The sequence below is a fragment of the Ambystoma mexicanum genome, chromosome 2q (assembly GCF_040938575.1).
Source record: "Ambystoma mexicanum isolate Mex_15411 chromosome 2q, UKY_AmexF1_1, whole genome shotgun sequence".
NCBI classification, from domain to species: domain Eukaryota; kingdom Metazoa; phylum Chordata; class Amphibia; order Caudata; family Ambystomatidae; genus Ambystoma; species Ambystoma mexicanum.
Window position 1 is genome coordinate 976,730,425 of NC_090924.1, and position 26,271 is coordinate 976,756,695.

At 47.2% G+C, this 26,271-nt stretch overlaps 1 protein-coding gene across 2 annotated transcripts in view; it reads right to left on the reverse strand.

The window, feature by feature from the left end:
- Positions 1-26,271, reverse strand: part of ULK4 (unc-51 like kinase 4) — a 2,742,936-nt gene that overhangs the window by 1,173,390 nt on the left and 1,543,275 nt on the right. For both annotated transcript variants that reach the window (XM_069648276.1, XM_069648275.1), the window contains exon 31: positions 966-1,014. In XM_069648276.1, the coding sequence (XP_069504377.1) occupies positions 966-1,014 (49 nt within the window). The remainder of the gene's footprint in view (positions 1-965; positions 1,015-26,271) is intronic.

A 26,271-nucleotide genomic window follows, 5' to 3' on the forward strand; every position in this document is an offset into this window, starting at 1 on the left:
TACATAATTATGATCAATCAGTTAGTGGTTTGTGCTGAAGGAGATGCGATGGAGCAGAATCTTTTCTCCATATACGGAGGACAGGCCATAAGCTAGAAAAGTACTGGGAGTCAATCCTTGGGGAAATTATAAATATTTCAGGCAAGCAACTGCCAAGTACTCTGGAATATGCCTGGTGGAAAGACAAGTGAGGTCCCTTTAGCCGATGGTAAAGAATGCTGGAGACCTTCGTACAAAGTGCTTACTCGTGGCTAAATTACTGTTTGAGAACCAATAGTAATCATAGAGAATTGCCGACCTAGATTGCTGGTAAAATATGGTTCATTCTAATGAATAAAAAGGCCACATATATATGAAAAATTATCTGGTAATTCTTTTCATGTTTGGGGCCATGTTAGAAAATTCAATAAGGACTACACATGTTCGATCAAGTGTAGGACTCTGGGACAGTAAAACATTGAGAAGCTGAAGTCTAACCATGTGCCGAGGGAAGGGGGGTGGATTCTCTCTGATAATAGAAAAGATATAATGTAACAGTGAACAGAAATTATAGCCTATTGACAATAATCATTTCGTATATGCATACAAACCATCAAAGAATATTTTTTTTAAATTCATGTAACACTGTTAATCGTCCCCAATCTATGAACGAGGGAACTGTGTTATGGAGGAAACTGTGGGCATCATCTAGGACCTTGAAAATTAATGGCATTGTTTATAATGCGGGATGAATTGTTGGTTGGCGCACCATTTCATCAGCAGCCCGGAGGCCGAGTTGAGTTTTGGCAGCAGCACTGCAACATCAGATACGTCATCCAGGACTGATTGTGTACCACATGTGAGAACTTCCTGTATATAATTATCAACAATGAAATCTGCCCATGTCATATGCACTTCACATTATTCTTTACAATGACATGCATGTTTACAATCAGTTACATTTCAGAAAAATAAACTGGACTTACCAAAATCACCTGGAAAAGAACTGGAACAAGCTGACTTTCTTCAACAATCCTGTAAAAAAAGTTCAAGCAGTAAGAATTCATTTCAAATTTTTCCCTGACTTAAAATTTACAAAAAAATGCACACAATACAAATTATATAAAGAAAATCACATCCGAATTAAGTCGGGATTTGAGAGGTTGCAAGATGTAAAAAGAAAAGAACATTCTGGAAATCAATATTAGGACAGAGTCACATTATTCTATATTGTTTTAAAGGGGCTTTAATGGAGGAATTTAAAAACACGCATTGGCAATGCAAACAGTTTTGGCTTTTGTGCAGGCATGGGAAATGCATTTGCCAGTCACTGCCGTAGTGGTATTAACTGGCCATCAATGGTAGCAGCTGCGAAATGGTGGGTGTACTTGGATAATAATTTATAAAAATCAATAGTATTATATTAGTAAAATATCTTCGTTATTCTACCTTATCTTCTGGGGGGTGACTGCTAATCACTTGGAAAATGCAATGGTGCTTTTTCCTAATGATTGTGCCTTCTATTTCAGAAGTGAAAAGGCCACTTTTATGTCAGGTGGTAAAAGTAAAAATAGGAAGGATATACGATAATGCATACATTTCTTCTCTCTCAAGGCTGGTAACCATATTTTTTATAGTTTTTTTTAATACTTTATTTATTGGGTATTTATAATGCGCCTATACACGGTGTATTTCAAGATGCAACAAGACAAGAGGGGAACAGAGATGACAAAACAAAAACGGTCCTACTAGACCTTGTGACATTCGGATCGTGCAAGTGCAGTAATGAGAAGTGCTGTGGAGAGGAGAGCAGGGGAAGTGCTGGTCAGGGCGGAAGAGCCCGAGTGATAGCCGAGTGCCAGTGGAAGCCAGGTGGACAGAGCCAGGGGAATGCAGAAAGTGCAGGGAAGGAAGGTCCACGTGCTAAGTGTAAGGTAAGGGGCTGGAAGGGCTCAGGGGTGCAGGCCCAGTCAGGCTAGTGCAGGGGGTCTGGAAGGAGAAGTGCAGGTTGAGGCGGTGGGGTCATGGAAGACAAGCGCAGGGTTAACTGGAAGAGGAGGGCCTGGTGCCCTGCAAGGATCTGAAGGAACTAGGCAGCCAGTCAATCGGCAGAACGGTGACATTAGCAGGAGAGTGGGAGGGGCAAGGAGAAACTCTTGAGAAGCTTCCAGAACTTAAGGAGATCCGGCTCAAGTATGAGAGGGGCAGGGAGGCCATTCCGGAGGAAGGCACCTGCGGAGGAGAGAGAGATCTACCCCCCACTCTACTTTGAAAAGCGTCTGAAAAGCATTGTGTTCTAATTCTATCATATGCAGTACAAAAGAGGAGGAAATCCATGTGAGTTTTTGCACTTGCATTTGTGATACCTTTAGTATTTTTATTTGTTGGCCCTTTCACTCCTGCTTGCCCGTGACCTAGCCGACAGGTGTGTCTTACATCGCAAGTGGCCTAAAATCGTCCTTCTTTAGCTGTAATTACCATTGAAGGTATTCTTCAATGCTTGTTCAATACATCATTATAATCAAGTTACTTATTATGTTACTTATTATGAGGTCCTCCTTCAATTTGTATTTTTTGTATTTTGTTTATTTGTAAAGCGCAACCAGGCCAATGGGCAACCGGGCGCATCATCTTACATACAGGTTACAGTCGTTATGTTACAGTTACATACAAGTGATCAGTATAAGTACAGTAGAACAAGGCAGGAGAATCGAGTTCACAATCTTTACAAAAAGATAATGGCGATGCAAATAAATAAGACAGGTACACAGAGAACAGTAAGGCAGAAGACAGGCAAATGGACTGAGGAGGTTAGACTGTCATGGTGTCCATGTCCTGGAGCCAATGTTTAGTATTGCGCTTGAATACATGGAAGGAGGGTTCTGATCTGAGAGAAGCAGGGAGTGTGTTCCATAACTTAGAAGCCAGCACGGGGAAGCTTGCACCTCCCGAGTTCTGGAGTTTGAATCTCGGTATGGTCATTGTTTGTACTTGGGCCGCTCTGAGTGGTCTTGAGGACGCATGTGAGGTGAATTGATTCGTAAGGTAGGCAGGAGCGAGGTACGCCCTAGCGTTATGTGTTAGAGCAAGAGTTTGAGGGATATTCTGTGCTCTACCCGAAGCCAGCGCAGGTTGCGTCTAGTCTCAGAAATATGCGACTTCTTAGGGATGTTGAGGGCTGCCCTGATGGCATTATTCTGAATTACTTGTAATTTGTTAATATTTTTGTGGCTAGTACCTAAATAGAGGGTGTTACAGTAATCAATTTTGGACAGAACTAAAGTTCTGGCAAGTGTGATGCAATTAGGTGTGGTAATGAACGGCCTGCAGGCGGTGATTAGTTTACATGTTTATGCGGATGATGCTGCTACCACGTTGGTTTGTCTGGAGAAGGATAATATGGCATCAAGATAAATGCCAAGAGTTTTAGTGTTGTTCGAGACTGTGATAGAGTTACCATCTATAGTGAATGATTTGAAGGCAGAGTTTAGTTTCTTCAATTTAGCATGTGTGCCGAGGATTAGTAACTCAGTTTTATCGTCGTTAGTTAAGACAGAGACCGTGTTGCACCATCCATGCTTGTATCACTGAGTAGATGTCGTTAAGGGTTTTGCTGTCAGTTGCATAGTCTCCAGAGATGGGAATGAGTATCTGGGTGTCGTCCGCATAGTTAGTATATGTAACACCCAAATAGTCAAGGATGTCAAACAAGGGCTTGGTAAAGACATTGTAGAGCGTAGGGGACACGCAAGAGCCTTGCGGAACCCCACAGGGTACCGGGGATGGTTCAGCAGAATCAGTAGGGGAGAAGACCCTCATAGTTCTGTTCGCCAGGAAGGAGCTGATCCAGGAAGTGGCAGAGTCGGAAAAATGGGCTGCAGATTTCGATCAACCAAATCAAAAGCTGCTGACAGTAGGAGGAGTGCTAGTTTACCATTATCTTTTAGCACTTGAATTTGTGTGGTGAGATCTATCAAGACAGTTTCTGTGCCGTGTCTTGGACGGAAACCAGATTGCCTCAGTCCCAATAGGTTGTTAGACTCTAAGTAAGCCTGTATTTGCAGGTAAGCTGCTCTATCCAATATTTTTAATAAAAAGGTTACCGTGGTAATAGGCCTATAGTTTGACGGATTGGCAGGGTCAAGAGTCGTTTTTTTGATTAGAGGAATGACCCAAGCGTCTTTTAAATTATCAGGCACTACTCCAGTTTTGAAGGAGGCACTGATAAGGTTAGTAATAAACGGCGCTAGATCATGTGCAGCTGCCTTGATGGTCGGAGCAGGGCAAGCGTCCCCTTGGCAGTTAGAAGGTTTGAGTTTCCTAATGATATTCTCCACTTCCCAAGTTGACAAGGGGGAGAAATTAAATGGTTTGCACGTGGGCTCAATGGTAGGGGTCTTGCTAGGATATTGTTTGTAATCAGGGTCAGAGAGTAGCATACATTTTTTCGCGTTGATTTTAGATTGTAGCCAGGTTATTTTATCCAGGAGGGCCTTCTGGATGTTAGTGCACCAAAGTGCGTCTGTGATGCATTTGTCGACAGGAGCGATGGGCGAGTCCAATTCTTTTAAGATCTTGAAAAGTTCTTTTGTGTTCGATTCCGCTTGTAAGATTCTTTTGTTATAGGGGTCTTTTTTAGCAAGTATAATGGCCTTTTTGTAGTTGGATGATGCTAGTGTCAGCTCATTCAATGCTTGTTCAATACATCATTATAATCAAGTTACCAAAGCAAGAAGGTCCATTTTTGATTAACAACCTCAGATTAAACCAGGAGAGTTGTGTAAACATGAGGCCACATCCGTAGCACGGGCTAAAAGTGTATCAGTTCAATATGAGGCAGACCTTGGTTTAAAGGCCCACACAATAAATGAAATGGGAGCGGGATGCCAATGTGCAGCTTACGGAAAAACAACGGTTTGGGATTTGTGGTTTAACTAAGAGGATTTTGTATAGTTCAAGGTTTTGTCTTATACAGTATAACATTTTTAACATGCTGCATATTTCACCATCCAAAATCTGATAATTCAATGCAGATTGTATGGGCAAATGCCCTAGATGCACTGGAGATGAAATGGGTCTGTTGCATATGTTGTACTCTTGTCCCAAGCTGAGTAATTACTGGGAGGAGGTCACCCACACACTAATTGAGGTAATTAGTCAACGGGTGGAACTATCTCTGGTGGTGTCTCTTAAGATTTATTGGTAAAATGTCTGAGGAGAAGCGCAGATTGTTAAATTTGGGGTCACTGCTGGCTAGAAGACGTGTACTGTTGAAATGGATATCCCATCACCCACCAACAGTAAATGAATGGCTGAATGATGTAGTATGGGTTAATGATACAGAAGAGGTTTATGCAACATTGGTGCACTCAAGTAGTAGACCTAAAGCTATAGGGTCAGATTTCTGTCAATACCTTAAAGGCCAGGAAGAACAAGAGGATGAAAGATCTGGTGTCCCTATTCTGAGTTTTAATAAAGATGCCAGATGAGGCTACTTCAACTGAGGAGAAATGTATAAATACGTAAGTAAAGTTTGTATGTTTCACTGAGATTTTGTTATCACCAATGGTTTTAAATACATTTTTCCTGTAGTCCAAACAGCTATCGATAAGAGAAAGGGGTTGTATTTTCCTTGATTTTCCTTAATCTTCCAAACCTCTAAAACCTGTTTCTTTATGGGCTGTGTATGCCCACACTGACTGCAATATATTCAAAGTCGCTTTGAAGAATAGTTTTTTCTGTTTCTGCAGTTACTAGATCCCCAGATGCTTGCCCCTGTGTAATCAGTTTGTAATTATATGTCAATTCTATGTAATTCTTGTAATTCTATGTCAACTTCTTTTAATCTACTCCTCAGCAGTTTCAACAGATTAAATGAAAATGAAATAAACCTCTCATTTTGTTTTTCTTTTTTGAACTACATTTCCCTATCTGCATACTCATTTCTGTATTCAATTACATTACCTGTCCCAAGGCTCTAGCCATTTCCTGTCTCCTTGCTCCACCTCTTTTCCCGCACTTCAGCAGATAAGTCCTATCTTTACTGTAGCGCTATGTAATGTGAAGATATAATGCATTACTACCTATTAAGAGTGTTTTGTTTATAAAGTGTGCGTGTGATTTGCACAGCACGTTGATTAATGCATTTAGGGGCAACTAAATGAGGCCTGAGTTTCAGCAAGCTCTACTGCAGGGGATTAAGAGCCACCCAGTGAGAGGTCTGAGGTGACACAGAAGTATGTTAGGGCAGGCGAGAAACACGCAAGATTCAGTAGGTCTTCTTGTCACTGAAATAAGCAGCCGCTCGTGGTCCCCGACCAAGCGGGTCCCGTGCTTTACTCCAAGCACGTCCGCGACCCGCACAGTCTCGGGAAGACGAGCGACACAGTGAGCGAGTGGCCCCCTCCCTCGGAGGTGGAGCCAAGCCCAGCGATGCGACAATAGGAGTTCAGTATCGTGCCGGAGAAACAAAGCGTGGAGTTTCAAATAGGCTCAGCAGGACACAATTTCCACTGAAAGCTGAGATTCCAGCGATGCAGCTGTATATTACAAAGTCAATTAATCTGTATACACTGCCACATGCGGTTAGGAGAAAGCAATTCCAGAAATTGCAGAAGTTAACCCACAAGATATCCAGGCACCGGAGAGGGGACATAGGATAGCAGGTTCTAGATTCAAGAGCTTATTGGCCAATGTATATATATTGAAAAAAAAAGTAAAGGGAAAGAGAATTACTTTTCCCTCCTTATACTAACACCAACTGAGGTGGACGTGCATCGCAGCCTGCTCTGTTCAGGCAAGTGGCACACGGCACAGAGAAAGCATGCCAGAATGCGAGTGAGTGAGGATGAGCAAGCAAAGAGTGAGCTGGCGCTCAGCTTCAAGCAGGTGCCGGGAAACCCGTTGGTGGAAGCAGTGACAGACAGAGTGCAGCCTATTCAGGATAGACTAGCTACTCTAGAGTCTATCCTGTGCCGAGAGCATAAAAGCACCAAGACAAGTAAGGAGAGCACGTCCACAACAGCTGTCAGGAAAGACAGTCGGCAGGGAAGTAATATGACCCACAAGAGGAAATCCTCTTCGACTCCCCGGGGTCCCAAACATGGAGTAGAACAACAGGCCACGGAGGTAGCTGACGCTTTTGGAAAGCTAAAAGAAGCCTTCCTCCAAAGAGCAGCAGTGCCATGCCTCATGACCCCCACCCCAGGGTTAGAGAATATGGATGATACTGACACAGGCTCATAAGACAAGTTTTAAGAAGTTACGACACGCTCGCAAGAAGAGGAGAGTAAGCCAAAGGAGGATTGCGGAGGGCCTTGTAGTGGCAAGAGTGCCCGTAAAGAAACACATTTGGGGCTAGCTGACTTGGAGATGTTAGACATGTTCAATCCAGATGACATCAGAAACCCCAGATCCTCGGACTGGCAGACATCGCATAGAGTGGCAAAATACATGTCTCAAAGAAAAGGAAAGCGCTAGACAAGGAGACTAGGCTGCGCATGAGAGTGAAGTGTCCGCGACCAGACCTAGCTAGCAAAGTAGCACAGGCGCCAGAACTGTACCCCAAGATGCTCGCATTCGTCACAAAGACTGCCAAAGACCTTAGGAAGGGCATGGATAGGTCCTGGAAGAGCTGCCAATAGAAGGACTTGGATCCGATAGACCCCTTGGCAAAGATTATGGACCTGGCAGAGTGAGCTAGAGACACAGGGGAAGAAGTAGACCCAGATATCTTAGCCAATTGGGCCCACAGGTGGTTTGCCTATTGGGCAATGCCAACTGCGCAATCTCCTCGAAAAGGAGAAGAGGGCCCCTTCTGGAAATAGATGCTAAGTTAAGCTCAGCGACCATGCCACATATGAGGCGGGAGAAGCCGCTCAAGGGCTACTTTTTAGGAGCGCCTTCGGTAAGGAGATGGGGAGATGTGTCTGTACCTACATCTCCCTGGAGAAGGCACAAGCATCAATGAAAAAGATCTTCCAGGACCGAGCTTTTGATCGGGACCTCCCGCTACAGAGGTTGAGCAGCCGGTCGCTCCATGTCTTATCGAAGACCTTGGGCGCCAGAGCCCACTACTGGGAATCCAGACAACAGGATTCCTTTTTCCCAGCCAGGGGGAAATTTCCCAGAGGGCGCAGGGGAAGAGGAGCAGGAAGATCCCAGGGAGCAAACACAGGTGAGAGGCAGTGCCTACCCCCCAGTCAGAGGGAGGACTTTGCGATTTTGGCAAAACTGGCGCATGCTGTCCAGCGATGCATGGGTGCTGCAGATGACCCAAGGGCTGCAACTAGAATTTATGCAATATCCGCTCCAAGTGGAAACCCCAAACCCATTCACATAGCACAGGCAGAGCAGAGGCTCCTTCCCGACGAGCTGATACAGCTAAAGAGGAAGGAAGCCATCAAGCTGTACCCATAACCCCCACTTTCGTGAGCAATATGTTCCTGGTTCACAAGAAAGAGTAAGTAAGGCCAGTTATAAAACTCAAAGAGTTAAACAGTTGGTTAGTTTACAGGCACTCCAAGATGGAGGGTATCCATAAACTGAGGGACAGCCTCAGGAAGGACGACTGGTTTATGAGTACGCAGATCTTCGCCCTCGCCTCAGCGCCATGGGCGTTCACCAAGCGCATGAGGCCAGTGGCAGCAGCCATCAGGGAGAAGAATATTTGCATAATAATATACCTAGACGACATCCTGGTGTTAGCAGATGACAGAGAGACACTACAGTATCATCCGGGAGGGGTGAAGAACATCCTCTCTTCCCTAGGTCTGCTAGTGAATAAAGAAAAATCAGACATGGTACCAGCAAAGAGATTAGATTTCCTAGGTTTAATAGTAGACACAAAGAAGGCGACCTTAGAGCTAGTAGCAAGGAAAATCCAGGAGATCAAAAAAGAGATCAAGCTTTGCCAAGACAAGCAAGTCATCTCTCTCTGAGCTTTAGCGAGAGTAGTTGGCCTACTAGCAGTCTCCATTTAAGCTATTTTCCCCGGACCCTTACATTACAAGGCCCTCCAGAGATTGAAGATCGGACACCTTCAGCAGGGCCTGCGGTCTCACCAGACGGTTCCATTAGACCAGGAATCGAACACAGAGTTCATCTGGTGGCTAGAGAACATGGACGCATGAAAGGGTTGGGCCATCTTCAGAGACAAACCCGACAGTCATAGAATCAGATGCAAGCAGAGCAGGATGGGGGCTCGATGCGGCAGTCTAGAGACAGGAGGAAAACTCCACTACTTGATTGTAACCTGTAAGTGACAGCAAATGTATATTTCTGTATGTCTGTACCTAATGTATTTTTTGTAACTAAGCTTTAAGTTTACTTGTCCTGTTGCGCCCAGCTACCCAAGGGTTTGGTGCACATTACCAAATAAATAAACAAACAAACAAAACAGAGTGAAGGAGAACTACAGCTTCTTATAAATTGTTTAGAACTGTTAGCTGGGGCTTTCGTGATAAAAGCATTTCAAGAGGCAAAGCGAACTGCTGTATACTGCTGAAGATGGACAATGTCAACCACCTAGAAGGGACGAGGTCCTGACATTTAGAGGAATTAATGAAAGATTTCTGGCATTATTGTCTTCGAGCAGGGATATCAGTGATGGCCGAATATCTTCCAGGGGCCCTGAATGTAGTGGTGGATTGGAATTCACAATATCTGACAGATTCCAGCGACTGGATGCTCGACAAGGGAGTTTTCCGGCAAAGGTCTGCAGAGAGAGAGCAACGATAGTGATCATAGCATCGGTATGGAAGTCACTAGTATGTTTTCCAGCTCTGATGGATATTTGTTAAGATCTCCCGTGGGTTCTCCTGTCAGACATGCAGCTCCTCACGGACCCAGCTGGGTTGCTTCATCCTCTGAGAGTGAAGGGCACCCTCCCACTGATGGCTTGCAAGGTGTCAGAGGAAGATAGGCTTTGCCAGGCCTTTCGGGCCAAGCTGCCTGTGCCTCTTCCACTCACAGGAGCTATGACGCTGAGTGAGGCTGATGGGAGAACTGGTGCAAAGGGAGAGGTATTGCTCTCGCTTCAGGCCCTATAGTGTCAGTCCTTGATTTTCTAACGTCCCTACTGGAAGAAGGCAAAGCTTTCAGGACAATAGGAGTATACCAGTCAGCGTTATCAGTAGGCCACGCGTCAGTAGACGTGACATCACTCAGAGATCATCCGGTAGTGTTCAGGCTGATGAAGGGAGCACGGTTCCGGGCTCCCCCGGCTTCCAAATATACGCACTTATGGGACGTGAATTTAGCATTACGATTCTTAGTGAGCTGGCCAGCAAACAAGTACTTATCCATGACACAATTGTCAGGCAAGCTGGTCATGTTATTGTGTCTGGTATATAGCCGGCGTGTATCGGACGTCAAGGCGTTGGAGATAGACAGGAAGGTCTACGCCTTAAAGGAGTCACCTTCACGCTGTCAAAGAGGACAAAGACTAATTCCTCCTTGATCTCGTATCCATACCTAACAAATCACCTCAGCTGTGTGTGGCAGCATGTATTCGAGAGTACGAGCACAGAACGGCGGAATGCCGTCCAGGTGGAGGGTTGCAACTGTTGATTGCGTGTAAAAAGCCGGTCAAGGCAGTGGTGACAGCCACGACTGCAAGATGGGTTTCAGAAATTATGCAGCAAGCAGCGGTAGACCTGGCGCAATTTGGGACGCATTCAGTGAGAGGGGCAATGGCGTCCAAAGCATTCATAGCAGGTGTAGCACTGGTAGGTATACTGCGGGCAACTGACTGGTCTAGCGACCGTTCATTTAAGACCTTTTATTTTAAGCCAGTGGCGTCAGTGGAAGAAGCGGTTGTAAAGAGCTTTGAACAAGCATAATGCTCACCTCCCTTATTGACATAGAATTAATATTACTCCTGCTAACTGTGCAGGGAATATTCATCCTATTAAAGACACAGAGGCAAGCATTACTATCTGTCACACTTCGCAGCGCTGGCAAGCGCTTGCAGGACTCCTCCATGCCGCGCACGGGGTATGTGCAAAAATACCTTGCTGCAAGGCGTAAGACCGTCACCTTGCCTTGTGGTGTACGGCGCTTTGTAGCACCATTTTTAGCCCGATGGAAACTGCAGGGGAAACTCAAGCAGCATAAGTTGTAAAAGAACTACTATTCCCATGCTGCCTGACTGGTTGTCACATGACCTTGTTCTAAGCGTTGCCGTACGCTTTCCTTGATTGCGTTTCCCTTATAAACAGCTGTGAATATTTCTTTGCTGCTTCTGTTTGAAGTTGCTACCTGAAGTTTCGTCTTCGTTTGGGTACCTGTTTCCCGTTTTCCCTCCGATCTTCGGACTGCCTGTTGTTCGGAATTCTGCTCACCCGTGTACCAGGACTCTTGGTGTGTCATACGGACTGCTCTTGCCTTCGTGTTGTTCAGAACCCCGTCCGCCCGTGTACCAGGACCCTTGCCTGTTTAAGTGGATTGTCTCATCTACTGCCTGAGCCTAGGACTTCTACCTGTGTATCACAACACATTCACTCCTTACCTTCACAGACTTTCTACTTACCTGTGTGAAGGCCAATACAGCGCTGCTTTCGTCCCCTTCGCAGCGCCTTTACTTTTGCTGCTGAGTCAGTGAGTCTCTCCACCTTTTTTCACCGCTTCATAAAGAATCACCTTCCTGTTTTGACCTATCTCCTCTCCCCCGTGTCTCACGGATTTTCTTACTACTGGAATCACCGCTACCTCCACCTGACTCAAGTACTGGAACTCCTCCTTTTCTCCTGTGTGCATATAGAACGCTACGCTGAGATTGCACCATCCCGGAACTAGAGCGCTCCTCGTGCCGTCCGGGAGTAGAACCCTTACTAACTTACTAAAGAGCCTTGGGACAGGAAATGTAATGGACAACAGAAAGGAGTATGCAGAAAGGGAAATGTAGCTCAAAAAAGAAATAAGAAAAAAATGAGATGTTTAAGTTATTTTCACTTTATTTGTTGAAACTGCGGAGGAGTATATTAAAAGAAGTTGAAGCATAATGATCGCCTCTGTTTCTTTAATAGAAACAAGACTCCCTGTGCGGGGGGCGTGGCTACGAGGCCATGGCATAGGACGTGTTCCAACCGGGCTCCCGCTGACCCTCAACGATCCTGGTGCTCGCTCATGCTTTGAGCCGACTGAGATGAGCACTTTCAGTACCACGGACGCATGAAAACTGCATGCACAAAGTGATGACAATTTTGCAGTGAACAGCAGCATAAGTTGGAAACTACGAGCCAAGGAAGTTTGCAGCACCCCGTCGGGAGGAAAAAAAAAAAAGATGGCGGCCGGACCCGAACAAAGGGTCCGCACACAGGAGCTTCATACGAAGGAACAAGATAAAAGTCTAGAAATCTCATCAGGCCACTCAACCACAGCGTATAATTGCAGGACCAAACATAAGGTCGCTTGCGCACCAGAGTATACTGCTGCGGGTATGGCCGCACTACAATCGGAAAGATCAGACGCAGCCTGTCAGGATAGACTGTAACCAGTGATCGAACACAGCCCTGCGGTGGAATCCCACAGACAACTGTGCAGAAATTGTTATGGATACTTTCTGGGCTACAGTAACAGGCATGCTCCCGAACTGGGTAACTGACATGCATGCAGAGCGAAAAGTATTCTTATAAACGGCGGACGCACAGATTGAGCACAACACCGGGCGAGTAGCGTGGCTTGGGAACCAGGCTGCAGGGCACGTTTCTGAACGGCTCCTGCTGCTGACAGGATCCTGGGAGATAACTGCACCTACTTGGTGCACTAATGCCCTCAAACAGATGCCCATGTATGCGTGAAGGCAATGCAAAGGGGCGAGTGAGCTGCAGGCTGGAAGAAGATGGCCGACTGATACTTAACCCCTGAAAGCAAGCGACCTGGACACCAGTAAGAATTGCAGCACCCACCGTGACACATTGGCGGATGTGTCACGGTGGGTGATTTGGTCAGTGCCACGTGGACTTTCTGCACGAAGGGTGGTGCTGCTGGCTTACGCCCGGACAATATAGCATGATGTCATCTAACGTCGTCAGACCCAGGAACAAACAGCCCACGATGGAGAGCTATGCTAAGTCGCCCCCTGGTGCAGAGGGGGGCAAAAGCAAAGATACTACCACGGCAGCAGCAGAGACACCGGGCATGATTCAGGAAGTGCTGGCGGCGATAGCTGACTTGAAAGTTGCCTGGGAGACTAAACTGGGCCTGGCAATGACCAAACTGAAAGTGGGCCTGGACCTCAAGATCGGAGCGGTCCAGGAGGAAGTTAATTTGCTGAGACAGGACGTGCGGACGATTGCAGAGCGCACTGGAAACCTGGAAAAGGAAGTGGCCCCGAACACAGCGGCATGTGCCGCCCACGGATCGGAACTCCATGCCCTTGTGCAGTGGGTAGGCAACCTGGAGAGCAGGGCGGAGGAGGCAGAAGGGCGCGCCCGGCGCAATAACATTCGTATTGTTGGCCTGCCGGAAGGAATGGAGGGACCTAATCCGACAGAACATGTGGAAACCATGCTCCTGCAGGAGATAACTGGCGGAGCACTGACCCAGGGGTTTGCAGTTGAGAGGGCGCACAGGGCCTTGACGAGGAGGCCACCCCCTGGAAACCCCCCCGCAAACGTTGATCGCAAAGATTCTGAATTACCGAGATCGGGAGAAGATATTTGAATTTTTCCGGAGGGGAGGAACGATCGAAAGGGGGTCGACGAAAATCACGCATACCCGGATTATACTTTGCACGTACAGCGCAGCAGAATGAACTACGGGGCGGTAAAAAAGAGGTTGAGAGAGGCTGGCCACCGTTATATGTTGCTCTACCCAGCCAAATTGAAAGTGTTCTACAAGAACAAAACCCTGTTTTTCGAGACGCCGAAGGATGTAATGGAATGGCTCGACATGCAGGGTCGCCCTCAGGAACCGGATGTCCAGACGGGAGCTGCAGAAGATAAGTAGTACGCAGCTGGGTCATCTCTAGTGACATAGCTAAGACATTGGGACTTGAATATAGCGTTAAAATAATAAGGCGTGTGGGGAATGTGTTGCAGCAAATATGTGCCGGCGGGATCCGTGGAATGCAACAATCCTATTCGGGTGAGCGGGAGCTCCTGGGGGACAATCCTTGAACCCCTTAGTAGTATACTTAGTTAGGTCACTGTTAGATCGGTGACGCCCCGATCGGTTACGAGATAGGACCAGACGTGGGTGGGCCTGAGATCCAGGGATGGAGCTGGGCATTTGTTGGGGCTGGGTAGGGTGGGGGGAGGGGAAGGGTTGTGTGCAGTGGGGCGGAGTTGGGGAAGGGGGGAGTTGCTGAGGTTGGGAGGGATTAGAGTCGGACATCGGGCCATCGGGGAAGACATCGGAGGGGAGGGTGGGCGGGGAGTACATCGAGTAGATGGCATCGGGTAATCTCAGAGTGGCGACCTGGAATGTGCGGGACCTCAATAGTTATTTAAAACGTAACAAAGTGATGATGTACTTAAAGAGGATGTGTATTGACATAGCCTTGCTACAGGAGACCCACCTCACCAAGGAGAAGTTGGAGGAAGTCAGGAGAAAATGGAAGGGTAACGTCATAGGTGCCACATACTCGCATATGCAAGAGGGGTGATCACTTGGGTGGCACCGCACATGCCGTTTCAGCTGCTCAGCTCGACAATAGAGCCAGAGGGCAGAATGGTGGTGGTGACGGGACTAGTGGAGAATAGGGAGGTGAACATCATAAATTTGTATGCCCCTAACCATGATACAGTGGCATATTTTAGGTCCCTGTATAGTAAAATTAGCCCCCTGGGGGGCGGCGCGATGGTGTGGGGAGGGGACTTCAATTGCACCCTGAACCCCAGGTTAGACAGGTCAGATGACAAATCAGAAAAGCTGGCGCCAGCAGCAAAAGCGCTGAGGACACTGTTGATAGACCTCTGCCTAGTGGATGTGTGGAGACGGCTACACCCAATGGATAGGCAATACTCGCACTACGCTGCGCCGCATGACCAGCACACGAGGCTGAACTATGTGTTTGCCACCACCGAGATAGGAGGAGAATTGGTGGGCGGGGAATACAAGGCCCGGTTATTATCCGACCATTCGCCTTTGGTCGTAGAGTGGCGACACCAACCCCTCAGAGCGCGAATCCCGACATGGAGGCTCAGAACTGAGGCTCTACAGGATGCAGGATTCCGAGAGGATCTGAGGCAGGCCATTGAGGAATATTTTGAAATTAACACGGGCAGTATACGCTCTGTGGGAACTGTTTGGGAGGCATTTAAGGTGGTGGTGCGTGGGGCAGCCATATCTAAATCCAAAGGGCTCCAAGGGGGTATTGAACGGGAACTGCAAGCAACAGAAAGAGAGATAGAGGGCCTGTTACATCACAAGGGGACCTCCCGAGAGGATAGTGCCAGGATAAAGGACTTACAGATAACCTGTAGTGAACTCTGGGACAGGTTATGTAAACTAAATTATAAGAAATACAGAGAGGCTACATGCAGAGGGGGATAAGCCGGGTATACTACTGGTTTGGTTATACAAAAACGAGACCCCCTGTTCGGTGATCAGAGAGGTCAGGGACACGGAAGGTCAAATTTGTAATACCCAGGTGGGGGTAAACGAGGAGTTCCTCAAGTATCACAGACGATTATATGAGGACGCAGGAGAAGACATGAGCCAAGAAATATGGGAAACAATAGAGGACATGGGCCTGCCCACCTTGGAGGACCTAGAACGCGCAGATTTAGATGCCCCCATTACCTTGGTCGAACTGGAGGCGGTGATTCAACACTTGCCCACATGTAAAGCGCCCGGGTCGGATGGGTTACCCAGTGAATTTTATAAGACGTATAAGCAGGAGCTACTCCAGCCGCTGTTGGCCATGTTTAATGAAGCCTATGAGCTGGGGGAACTGCCGGCGTCCCTCCGTGAGGTGGTGATCATCCCGCTCCTGAAACCAGGCAAGCCGGACGTGGAATGTGGGTCTTACAGGCCCTTGTCCATGCTCAATCAGGACAGCAAGATACTCACGACAGGGCTCGCCAACAGACTAAAGAGAGTAATCGGCAAGCTGATACACCCGGATCAAACAGGTTATGTCCCAGGTAGAAATATCACAGACAACCACAGGAGGCTACACCATATCACTGATCAAACCGAGGGAGACTCGGGCGAGCTGGCTATCGTGTCGCTGGACGCGGTTAAAGCCTTTGATTCAGTGCGGTGGCCATGGTTGCTGGTGACCTTGAAAGGATATGGGATGGGACCAGGATGCATCAGGTGGGCCCGGCTGTTCTATAGCTCCCCGATTGCGAGAGTCAAAACAGGACCCATAATTTCAGATAAATGGCAACTCAGTAGGGGGACCAGACAGGGTTGTCCCTGGTCACCCATGTTATATATTCTGGCATTAGAGCCTCTGGCAATCTGCCTGAGGCAACAGTACAGGGAGGTGGGGATTCGCACGACAGGAGGCACACATTTGATATCACTGTACGCAGATGATATGCTCCTCTACTTGCGATACCCGGAGGAGAACATACAATATGTGTTGGAGGTGATGGCTCGCTATGCCACCCTCTCGGGCATATCGGTGAACCCCGGGAAGTCTAGTTTGTTCCCCTTGGGAAGGTAAAAGAGCATCCCACTGGAAAGGTTACCCATCCTGCAGATACCCTGGCAGACCGAGACGTTCAGATATCTGGGCGTAAACATTTACCATAGGTTAGAGACAGAACACAAACACAATACGGAGAAAGCAATCGAGGGAATTAAGAATAGCATGGTGTTCTGGTATAGATTACCCCTAGCCATGATGGGGAGAGCAGCACTGCTCAAAATGGTGGTTTTGCCCAGACTCTTGCATTTTGTTTGTGAATGTCCCGTACTTGATCCCCAGGCGCTTTTTGTGAGACTTCACGGCATGTGCAGGGGCTTCATATGGGGCAAATCCAGGAATAGGGTGGCCCTGTGGAAACTACAGAACACATGTGATAAGGGGGGCATAAACCTGCCGAATTTTGAACTGTATTACTTGGCGGGACAGCTGTTGTATGTGGCAATGTGGCTGTCTGCAGAGGACTCGGCAGAAGCTAGGCTTTTGCAAGGTGATTCGGCTCCATACTTTCTGAGAGAGACAGTGTGGCTGCATAAATCTAAAATGGCGGGGATGGGGAGACTATTGGAGTTGGGTTAGGAAGTTTGGCACAGAGCATAGAGAACGATGGGCGACCCAGATCCACTTTCCCAGCAGTTCCCTCTGGTGGTACTATGCGGGGCCAACTCCCAGCTGCTCAAAGGGGTCCGCAGTTACTGGGAACCGGTGGGCCTAGCCACCCTCGGAGACATATGGCAGGAAGGGGAGGCACTAGAATTTCAGAGGTTGCAGGAGAAGACAGGGGAGCATGGAGGCCAATACATCACTTATATCAGGCTCATGAAACGGGTGAGGGAGAGGTGGCCTGAGACGGCGCTAGCAGAAGAACCTGATGCAACCCTGGAAATGATGTATGATGTCTCGGAGAGTGGGCATGAAATATCTAGGATTTATGAGCTCCTGAGAGTGAAGGCAGGGAAGGAGCTGCTCCAGCTGAGGCATGACTGGGAGGAGGAGGTAGGAGAACCCATGACAGAGGGACAGTGGGATAGAGCTCAGAGGTACCATAAAAAGGTCTCCCGGAATGCGAGACTCCAGCAGATCCAGCTGTATGTCACCCACAGAGCTTGACTCCTGGAAGAATAGCTAGGTTTGGGGGCTTGGCTATACAGAAATGCCCCAGGTATGGGGAGGAGGAAGCGGGGATACTGCACATGTTCTGGGCTTGCCCTGAGGTGCAGAGATTCTGGGAAGAAATAAAGACGAGAATGGCCAGTGGGGGAGTGGCGCTTGACGTGAGGTCTGCTTGGGCATGCATGCTTGGGAGTTTCCCCAGGCCACGTACTTCAAAACATATCAGTAAGATGAAGGACCTGGCCTATATCTTGGCCAAGCGTAGAACTGCAATGTTTTGGAAAGCGGCCCATAGGCCTAGAGTGGAGACATGGTGGGTGGACCTCTTGAGATGAGTAGATGCAGAAACTGCGGTATGGTTTGAAGCTGTACCCAGGGGGGGGAGAGGAGGAAGTGGGCCCCCTGATAGCCTGGAGGCAACTGGTGACCTCAATGGCAAACCCACACTAGGTCAATCATGAAACAGAAGACTCAGACGAGTTGATAAGCACTGAGATTCCTGAAAGTACTCATGTAGATGGCACAGATGAGGTGGCTTGGGTTTGTGGGGAGGGAGAATAACACTGTATAATATGATGGTTTGATATTGATTATGAACGTCCTAAAAAGTTGTAATGTTTGGTGTGTTTGTTTAAAATAATAAAAATTGTTTAAAATAAGAAAACTATGCACGACATGTGTAAAGGAACCACGCACAAGGTGATAAGCCCGGCAGGATGCTCGATTGGCTGTACAGACGGAAAGCCCCTAGGATCCCAATATGCTCTATTCACTCCACGGACCACTAAGTGGTGAACACGCAAGACGGCATAAACGCTGTTTTCTCTGAGTATTACCTGGCATTATATGCTGACTCCCCGTCAGCAGATGAGTGCGATATAGAGGATGTCTTAGACACAATACGACTCCCTAGGTTAGAAATACACCAGTCTGAAATATTGGAAGGCGCTGTCACCCCAGAAGAGGTGTTGGCCACTATAAGAATGCTTCCCTCTGGTAAAGCCCCAGGGTCTGACGGACTGACGGGTGAGTTCTACAAGGAATATGAGGACGCCCTGGCGCCGCTCCTTGCCAAGGTGTACAACAAAGCTTATGAGGTGGGGATCCTCCCCAATTCCATGAGGGAAGCCGTCATAGTACCTCTTCTGAAACCCAATAAGAATAGCATGGACTACGGATCATATAGACTGCTGTCCATGTTGAATCAGGACAATAAGATCCTGACAGCTCTACTGGCAAACAGACTTAGGAAAGTGATCCCCTTGCTAATTTACCGAGACCAGACAGGATACGAACCAGGCAGGAACATCTCTGAAAACCTGCGCAGATTGCACCATGTTATTTATGGCTCACAAGCAATGGAGGCTCAGTGCGCAGTGGCATCACTAGAAACCACCAAGGCCTTCGATTCAGTACACTGAAACTGGTTATATGCCACCATGGAAAAAATGGGCATAGGGCCGACCTATATGAAGTGGGTCAAACTAATAAATACTGAACCGATGGCCAGGGTCTGAACCGGGAAGGTGTACTCGGATAAGTGGCAGTTGTACAGTGGCACACGGCAGGGCCGCCCCCCTGTCTCCAATGCTATACATCATAGCTGCGGAACAGACGGGCGCATATTTAAGACAGGAATACAGCAACGCCGGCATTGAAATAAACGGAAGATCACACGTCGTGTCTATGTACGCCGATGATATGCTGTTATATCTAAGGGACCCAGGGACCATCCTGCCATTTGTGTTGGAAGTGCTAGACAGGTTTAGTCCAATCACCGGGATCAGGATAACTAAAAATAAGTCTTGCCTCTTCCCTTTGGCTGCGATGGTAGCCTTGAGAAAAGAGAAATTGCCAGCACTGCCCCTACCATGGTGTACAAATTCCTTTAAATACCTGGGGGTGAATATACACCACGACCCCAAGACAGAGCATGCTCTTAACACAACGCGAGTTAAAGAGTTGTCAGTGGCAAGAAGAGCTGCACTCCTGAAAATGGTGGCTTTGCCCAGGCTGATGCATTGCTTTAGCAACATCCCGTTGGTTGTCCAGAGGCAATTCTTACGTGGGGGGAGGAGTTGTTTTTTCTTGGTGGGGGAAGGGTTGTTATTCAACGATGTAAATGATGCTTATGTAACTTTGTTGTGTGTGTTGATTATTCAAATAAAAAAAAAAAAAGACTCCCTGTGCAGTTAGCAAGGGTAATCTTCACTGCTACTGAACAACACACTCATAACTTTGATCCCATTAGGAAATGTTCTAGCTCCTTAGCAACAATAGCAACACTACACTGTCACATGTTGGTTCTTTGTACCCACATATGTTGCAGCCAGGTCAGGTAATTACTAAAGATTAAAACGTGCCAGTACATATTGAGGCACTGCACCCTGTGATCTCAGTTCTCCACTGTTCCCCACTTTTCCACTAGCACTCCGATGCAGAGGGACTGCAGAACTGAAAGGTGTACTAGCACAATGCCACGTGAGGTAGGTTGGGAGGGCAATGAAAAATCTGTGAGAAGAGAATCCATCAGAAAGAACATTACTGAGAGGTAAGTAATTTGTTCTTCTAATGAATTTCTTCCTTCCACGGATTCCTCCTCTATGATAGACTTCCAAAGCAGTGTATAGACCTGGAGGAAGGGGAGCAAGAACGCCTCGAATACCAGAAAGCTCTTGAGGACCGCACAACCAAAACAAGAGTTCTGTCCGGACTGGGAATCTAAGCAGTAATGTTTGCCAAACATGTGCAGTGAGGCACATGTAGCTGTGTGGAAAATGATGCGAACAGCGACTCCCCTTTGCAGGGCAGAGGAGGCAGCCAGCCCTCTGATGCAATGAGATCCAAGACCTTTAGGCACATCCTTTCCAGTCAGATCCTAGCATTCGAGATGCAAGAGGATGATACACTTGGACAGGGTCTGTTTGGTCACAGCCCTGCCAGCGCAGACACAAGCATACCCCACAAAAAGCTGGTCACTTTCCTTACATCCCTCGTCCTGGAGATGTAGCAGCTGAGAGCCTGCACTGGGTCCAGCTGATGGAATCGCTCCTCTGCCTTGGAAGGATGAGTTGGATGAAAAAAGACAGAGAAATGGATATCAGAGGCTACCTTCAGAAGGAAGGTCAGCCTTACTCTCAACATCCCCTTCTCTTTAGAAGTAAACAAAGAGGGAGGTTTAAAAGATTACGCTTAGAGCTCAATCACCCATCTAGTAGAGGTGAAGGCAATCAGGAACATCATCTACAGGGTAAGCAACCTTAAAGAACAAGAATGCAGGGGCTCAAACGGAGCTCCCATAAGAAATATCAACACTAAATTCAAATCTGATGCTGGAACAAAAAACTGGGGAGAACCCAATCAGAAGCTGTTGAACTCACGGTGGGAGGAGGAAAAAGCAAATGGCATGGCGTTGAGGAGGGCTTCAGACAATAAAGTAGAGACGAGGTGTCGAGGGATGAGATCAGGACCCTAGAGAAGGGAGGTGATTAAGACCCAAGAACTCCTCTGTGGAACTTGGGACCCACAAACCCCAGTTAGCTCTGTCTACCAGATACAGAGAAGTTGCAGCTGTTTCTAAAAGCTGAACTTAAGATGAGACCTTTGAAATGGTTCAACTATTGGGAAAAGATTGTCCTGACATTTTCTCTGCTAGTGCTTTCCCAAGATTAGCTATTTGTGTTTCATTAAATCAGTTTCATGGGGTTTTGTGTTGGGACTCTTTTGTGCACCCCACTCAGGTATGAAAATGCCCATCTACAATTGTATGTTGTGTATGATCCCATCAGCATTCACTTAGCTCAACATGCACACAAAGAAATACCTGGGTTTAGCCATACTCTACCAACTCTATTTATTCTCACCTTATTCCCTCTCCCAAACCACAGGAGATAGGGGGAGGCAGAACAAATGGTGGTGTTGATGCATGCAGGTTAGAAGTACTACACAATTTAGGCATGGTTAGCAGCTGATATGGTGAGTGTGTGACAGGGCGAAAGTAAAGTGCTTACTCATACCTTGATTAATGTTCATGTGGTAACGGCTAGGCCTGAGGTGGCGTAATGTGGGGGGTTTGTGTGCATAGGGTAAGGTGGTCGGAGATTTTAGCGCAGAGTCAGGGTGAAGACATAGGGTACAAGTAGTGGGGGTGGGACAAAACAAGGTGTTACGTGGGAACATTTTAGAATAGTCTGATCTCCCCCACTAACCCATGCAGACAGTCTCCGTCTCCCCCCCTCTCTGTCTTTCTCTCGCTCTCTCTCTCTCTCATGATTTAATTAAATAAGACCATCTCTGTCTTGTTCATCCAGGGCAGACTGTCGTGTTGTTACAGCGGTGTGTCACAGCTCCCAACTTCTCATTGCATTGGAGCAGCTGGTATGCTACAAAATGCAAGGATGACAAGGATCTCTCTTTGCTTTCGAACAACATAGTCATTAAGAGACAGCAATAACCAATATTAGGCTATTCAGATAAATCCAAGTTGGGGATTCTTAGAAGATAACAGCAAGTCAGACAGCGTAGGAGTCCAAATTTACACAGGAGCGTCAGAGCCCCTCTACGGACAACGAACATGGGTCAAATACCCTGTTCTATGGAATTTCTTCCACTCAGGAGGGTCTACAACCACGTTTTAGCTCACCACACCCTTTACAAAGGAGAAATATCCATTTGTATATCAGTCTTTGTCCCACCCACAAGGGAAGCCAGCACCGAAATTCTAGGCAATTCTCCTCTGAACAAGGGTACCATCAGCAACCCTAGGCACGTGTTTCGGCCAAGTCGGGCCTCATCAGTGAGGTGAAGTTGTGCCTCTCTAAGCACAGTGAGCAAGGGGACTGATATTCACATGGATATTTCTCCTCTGTGAAAGATACAGTGAGCTAAAAATGTGATTGTAGGCCCTCACTAGTGGGCACCTTCCCCTAGAACAGGTTATTTGGCCGTGCTTGTTCTCTGTGGAGGGGCTCCAAGACCTTTCTGTGCAGGGTAGGAATCCAGGCATGCACAATCTTGCAGAGGGCACTGGTGAAAGAAAAACACACCAGCAACAGGGATTCCATACAGTAAGAGTAACAGAGAACAGACAAACAAAACACAGAATCTAAACGTGGTCAAGTGTTTAATCAAAAAATTAAGTATGGGGCATTGTAGATCGATGCTCAACATCTGTGGGAAGTTTTTCTATTATAATGAAAAACACACCTGCAAACTTAACTATAAAATCAGTTGTCCCTTAATTTGCCTAATTTCATACAAAATATGATGCTTTAATAGGCTTCATAGGCTTTCCCTGCCTTTTGCAGAAACATTTCTATAATTCACTGTCAGTTATGGGGAAGAGCTGCCTCGGGTTGCAGAGCTAACGGATAATTGTGATCTATCAAGCTGCTCATTTGAACAGACAGAATTGCGTATAGATAAAAGGAGAATCGCTGCTAACATTATGAAAGTTATCACCTGCTGTCTTGTTCTAGGAAACAGAAGGTAAATCTTGACTAGGGGGCTCTGCCACGCACCCCACATAGCATGATTACCGCATTGCAAAAGAAGTCCTAGTTACACACATCTCTAACAAGATGAGGAGCCTTCAAATCGCATAACCTTTCTAATTTCCCTTTAACCAGAGAGCGGCTTTGCATCCTAGCTTTCATTGAACCAGGTTTTCTATGCTAGGTACCCAAAAGCCTCCCCTATGCATTACATACCCCATTCACTTGCCAAGAGCCTCGCCCTCTTTCTTCATCCTTAATTTTACAATTAATGATTTTTGGTTTTGGCTTTTAAACGCACAGCTCTACTTTGATCCACACTCTTTCGAAACACAACTGTGATCTTTAAAATGGCACAATTGAAAGTTTGGGACTGTGAATTAAGCATTACATTTGTTTTGGATTGTTTAGTTGGGAATAATAGGAGGACTACTGCGCGGGTCCATGCTTTTTTCCACATAACTCACTTGTTCATCAGCTTTGCGTACTCTTGTTTCGACTACACATGGATAATATAGCGACTGGATTCCCAGCTAGGAGCAAAGGCGATGTATTTACGATTTTAAATTGGGCGACATAATTCTTGAGTGGGATTAATTGGCTACATTAAAAGCAGGAATTTCACATACAGCAATCCTGCCTAGTACAGTATGGTGGCTGGGTACATTAGTGAGGTTCATTATTTCGGATAAACCAGTTCTTCATGGTGATTCTGAAACTGGGAAGGGATTGGATAGTTAATTGGATTGGTAATGTTCTTTCGACTAGATGTTCCTCCCACATATTCCTCATCTCCGATACTCAAGTCTGCGTGCAGCTTGCTTTGGAATTTATTTTCCAACTATCGAGCGCCGTGTGGCATCGAGTCGTGGCCCTTAATGGCCTCGTCCTGTCTTCGGCCGTGATGTTGACGATGGTATAAGTAGTAAGAGGGGCGACTGGTGCCTCTGTTTTTTATTTGCATATCTTGCCAAAGTTACTGACGTTTCCGGAGTTAAAAGAGAGGAAGGTGTAACAACACAGAAATTCTTGGTAAGTAGGAGGGGATGAATGGAAGAGGCAATGAGGAGAATAGAATTGTGAAATGCATAATATTATCCATCTTGAATAGTCTGTTTTGTGACAGCCAACTCTAATCTGTGGCCCGATGTTAGGCAGAAACCTGTGCAGTTCCCTCTGGGACCACTGCAAAAGATTTAGGACTACAGGTGTTTGGCAGTAAACCCACTTGGTAGCAGTCTGTACCACACAGATTCACCTGATAGCTGTGGCTGAGCAGTCAGACTTCCCGCAAGACGAGTTAGGCAGTATGTAGAGTATACAAAATAGGTACAGAGACACAGTAGTACAAGCAAACACTGACCAGAGCTTTGATATAAAAGTATATAATTATTCATTTAAAGACACACTTGTAAATTACACTAGCACAAAAAGACGCAAGTAAATTCAACACACAGTCACTATTACTAGATGTACATCCCTTATTCCTTATTAGGCAAGTCTTAGTTAACACCACTTATTTCCAGACAAAGGTGAGCGCTTAACAAAGATGGCACTCCAATAAATTAAGAAAAAGGGAGGGAAAAGGCAGAAGTTAGGAAAAGCACACACACAATACTTTAGAAGCACCCAGCAAGGCAGGAAAGTCAAGTCTACTTGTGAGCAAAAAGTTCAGAGGCCAGGCTCCCTCTTAGAGAGAACAGAGCACCAATGCGCCCAAGATCACACAGCTTAAAAGTCTTGAAAAGTCTTGCAGGGAGTTCAGAAAAGAATTAAGGCAGCTCAGAAAAGTTCAGTTAGCCAGCCTAGGGCCAACCCAAGTGGTAAGTGGAGGCTTTAAGAGTCACCCCACACAGATCGTTGCGAGGGAGGCCAGGCGGACACAGTACCTTCAAAGTGGAGAGGATCCTCCAGCGGGGGCAGTTGTTCCTGGCAGCAGGTGCAAGTCACGGCGTCGTCCAGAGGAAGAGATGGACTCGAAATGGAGAAAAGCTGAAGGTCGTTGCACTGCCAGGAAAGAAACCAGCCGCCGAGTTCTCCGGTTAAAAGATAAGACCCTTTTATTCGCGGTAGTGGAAAAACCGTGGTATCCCGGTTGCTGGGGTGCTTGGCACAGGCAAGGCGGCCACGAGATGATCCGGGAAGGTGAAAAGACGGGCAAACTGGTTATCCCCACCAGTCAAAGGAAGAAGACTCTCCGGGCTGGAGATCTCCTCTGTGTTAGGGAGAATTCCCTGTAAAGGCTAATTTCCCAAACCTAGTGAGTCCCCCAGCAGCTTTGCTGGATTTTTTGGGGTTTATTTTTTTCTCCTGCTAAGAGTGAGACTCTTTTTCTCCCACTCTTAGACATGATTTGAGGTGTCCTTTGACTTTGGATCTCCCCTCACTCTCGTCTATTCTCTCCTCCATGGTTTTAAGGCGGGTTATGACTCTGTTCAGTTGTTGATCTACATTCCTTATTCCGTCCTCCGCACCAGATATGCGTTGCTCAGCCTCCCCGGTGCGCGACGACAGTTTTTGGAGATCGTGTCTAAGGAGGGAGATGTCCATACTGATGCCGTCAATTTTCTGCTCCATGGAGGCGCGCATGTCAGCTATGACCGCCATGATGTCTTTAAGCGCTATTGTACCTTCTGTTCCCACCATGGGGTCTGGTTGAGCGTTTTCCTGCTGGCTGTTTGCTGTCGGGGAGGTGTATTGGTCGATCCGACTCTGAGAGGTCAGCCTTTTGGTTTTGTCCTTACCCATCGTGGGATAGTCCTCGATAGTTAGGTGTTCTGTGTCCGTGTCGTTGCTTGCTCCGGGTGTGCAACGTTACGCGCCGTCTCGCCTCCGTGGCACCCCCTCCGCGGTCGCCTCTGGCTGGGCCGTATCGAGCACCCGCTGGGCTGTTTGGAAGCTCTGTTCGCCGCTTCTGGGCCCGCGCTGCAGGCCGGTGTCGGAGCGTGGGCTCCACCGCTTAGGGGGGTCTCCCTTCGTTGGTGCTGCTGCGTCCACGCTTTGGTGGGTCCCTCTCGTCCTCTGCTACCCTCACTAGGCACCTATGCTCGTATGCCCGCTTCAGTGCCAGGCGGGCTGTCTTCC